Raw genomic sequence first — 1829 nt, forward strand, 5'->3', positions numbered from 1 at the left:
TTTAGCTGCATTTCGACAACAACACAAGGTGATGGTGGACTTGATTGAAGACGCGACCAAGGCTGCGAATGCGACGATCATTGACTTTGCAGACAACCAGTGCTTTCAAGATGTATGCGAAGTGGTGTCGATGAAGGAAGGCGAGCCCGTGCTCAAAGACTCCAACCATATCCGATCGTATTTTGCACGCAATTACTTGACTGTATTGGACCAAGTGGTGACCGCGGCCATGGCTAAATCCTAGAAAACGCGGCGCTTGTTATTGTTTGTTGTAAATACTACGTAGGACCTGTATCCCCTGTAGACTTGAGATTGTTTGACTCTTTTCAAATGTCGATCCGAGGTTTCCGTCCAAGTATTCTACTTTACAGATGTTTCACAGTAACGGCAGTGTTTGGACTGAATACTATATCTTTCACCATACCGGTAAGTACTTATGCTCAAATCTGCGACCGCGGTCTGAAATCACAGAGAGTGTAGAAATGGCAGGCAGATTGGGGGTTTCGGGGTTTTGGGATGAATTCCATCTAAACCGTATTTGCAGGACCTGTAGGGGCCAGTTCGAAGTAGATTGACCAAAAGTGTCCAAAAGGCGTGCGACGTAATATACAATGTGGCCAACGGTGGTCGGGTGGACCTTGAGACCAAACTCTCGTTGAGCCCATGCGGTTGTTTGTGTAAGTACCGATGTACTTCCGCTTTTGATAGAGGGTTAGCCGTTTTGGCGGCATTGGCATGCTCGACAACGTTCTGGGCTCCTGCCGAAATGTCCTCATTTGTATGAACAAAATGACGGCAGCACATTTGTTGCCGCCGATTGGACTTTGAAATTCAAGAACATATTAACATAGATAAAGCATATTGTGCTTTTCACCCAATTTGCCCATTGTTTTATCACGCAAATCAATAGATGTCAAATATAAAACCACACGTTAAACAACGCAAACCGTGAGTCTGGCACTCGAGCTAAATAAAGCCCGGTCGTTACTCACTGGAGCATCTCACTGACAAAGTGGTTGACACCAGCATGCAGCGCGAACGCTTGACCGTCGAGTTCCCGGAGAACTTTCGCTGCCATCACTACCAAGGTAGGTAAACCCTTGGGCAAGAGTTGAACGAGCGTTGGCAAGCCAACCGAACTCACCGTGGCCAGCGACACGACGTTTGGTGTTGTGTCTGCCCTGGTCGTTAAAAACGTCTCCACTGCGATTGCCGACTACCACGCCGACACATCGAATGCCAAGCTCCTGTGGGACCCACAGGTTCCAACGGAAGTGTGTGTAAAGGTTGCAGCCAACACGACCCAGGATGAGTACACCAAAGTCACACTAGTAAACTACAACGTTGTTCTTTGACAAGTTTGGGATAACGCAAGCAAAGTACGCAATACCCAGGCATCGTTCACATTGCAACTCTTTATTTACGTCGGTAAAAAGCTCGAATGATATGAATACGTCAAAATTTTGTAGAGATTATTCACATATTGAAGTTTACGAAATAGAAAAAGACATATTGTAATTTACGAAATAGAAAAAGACATCGGCACGGCGATAAGAACGTGCAACCTCGAACAACCTCGAACAACCTCGTGACTGCGGCAGCTCGCGTTGCAGGATACATTGAGGACCAGAGCCAGGCCCTTGGCCCGCTCCAAACCGACTACGCTACTGTCGTGACGGCTCGTTTGCCGCCGTCCGCCCCCGTCAAAATCCCGACAAATGCGACGATGCAACAACTCGGTCACATTGATGTTATGGCTGCTCGGCACGAAATGAATTCCCAGACCACGGAAAAGTACCGTAGGGTTCGTGTTCGTTTTGGCACTATGG

The 1829-nt window shown here is 47.6% G+C and overlaps 2 protein-coding genes across 2 annotated transcripts; both read left to right on the forward strand.

Moving 5' to 3' along the window:
* Positions 1 to 31: 31 nt before the first annotated feature.
* H257_17870 (hypothetical protein) lies at positions 32 to 244 on the forward strand (the record flags this gene model as incomplete). Its single annotated transcript, XM_009846822.1, has 1 exon — positions 32 to 244. One exon carries the CDS (start codon positions 32 to 34, stop codon positions 242 to 244), a length of 213 nt encoding a protein of 70 aa, XP_009845124.1.
* Positions 245 to 1027: 783 nt separating this feature from the next.
* H257_17871 (hypothetical protein) lies at positions 1028 to 1804 on the forward strand (the record flags this gene model as incomplete). The annotated part of the gene is made up of 3 exons (XM_009846823.1): positions 1028 to 1092; positions 1154 to 1312; positions 1531 to 1804. Coding segments are annotated over 3 exons (498 nt in total), but the record flags the coding sequence as incomplete, so codon positions are not given.
* Between the last annotated feature and the right edge of the window lie 25 nt (positions 1805 to 1829).

Source organism: Aphanomyces astaci, assembly GCF_000520075.1.
Source record: "Aphanomyces astaci strain APO3 unplaced genomic scaffold supercont1.124, whole genome shotgun sequence".
Lineage (NCBI taxonomy): Eukaryota > Oomycota > Saprolegniomycetes > Saprolegniales > Verrucalvaceae > Aphanomyces > Aphanomyces astaci.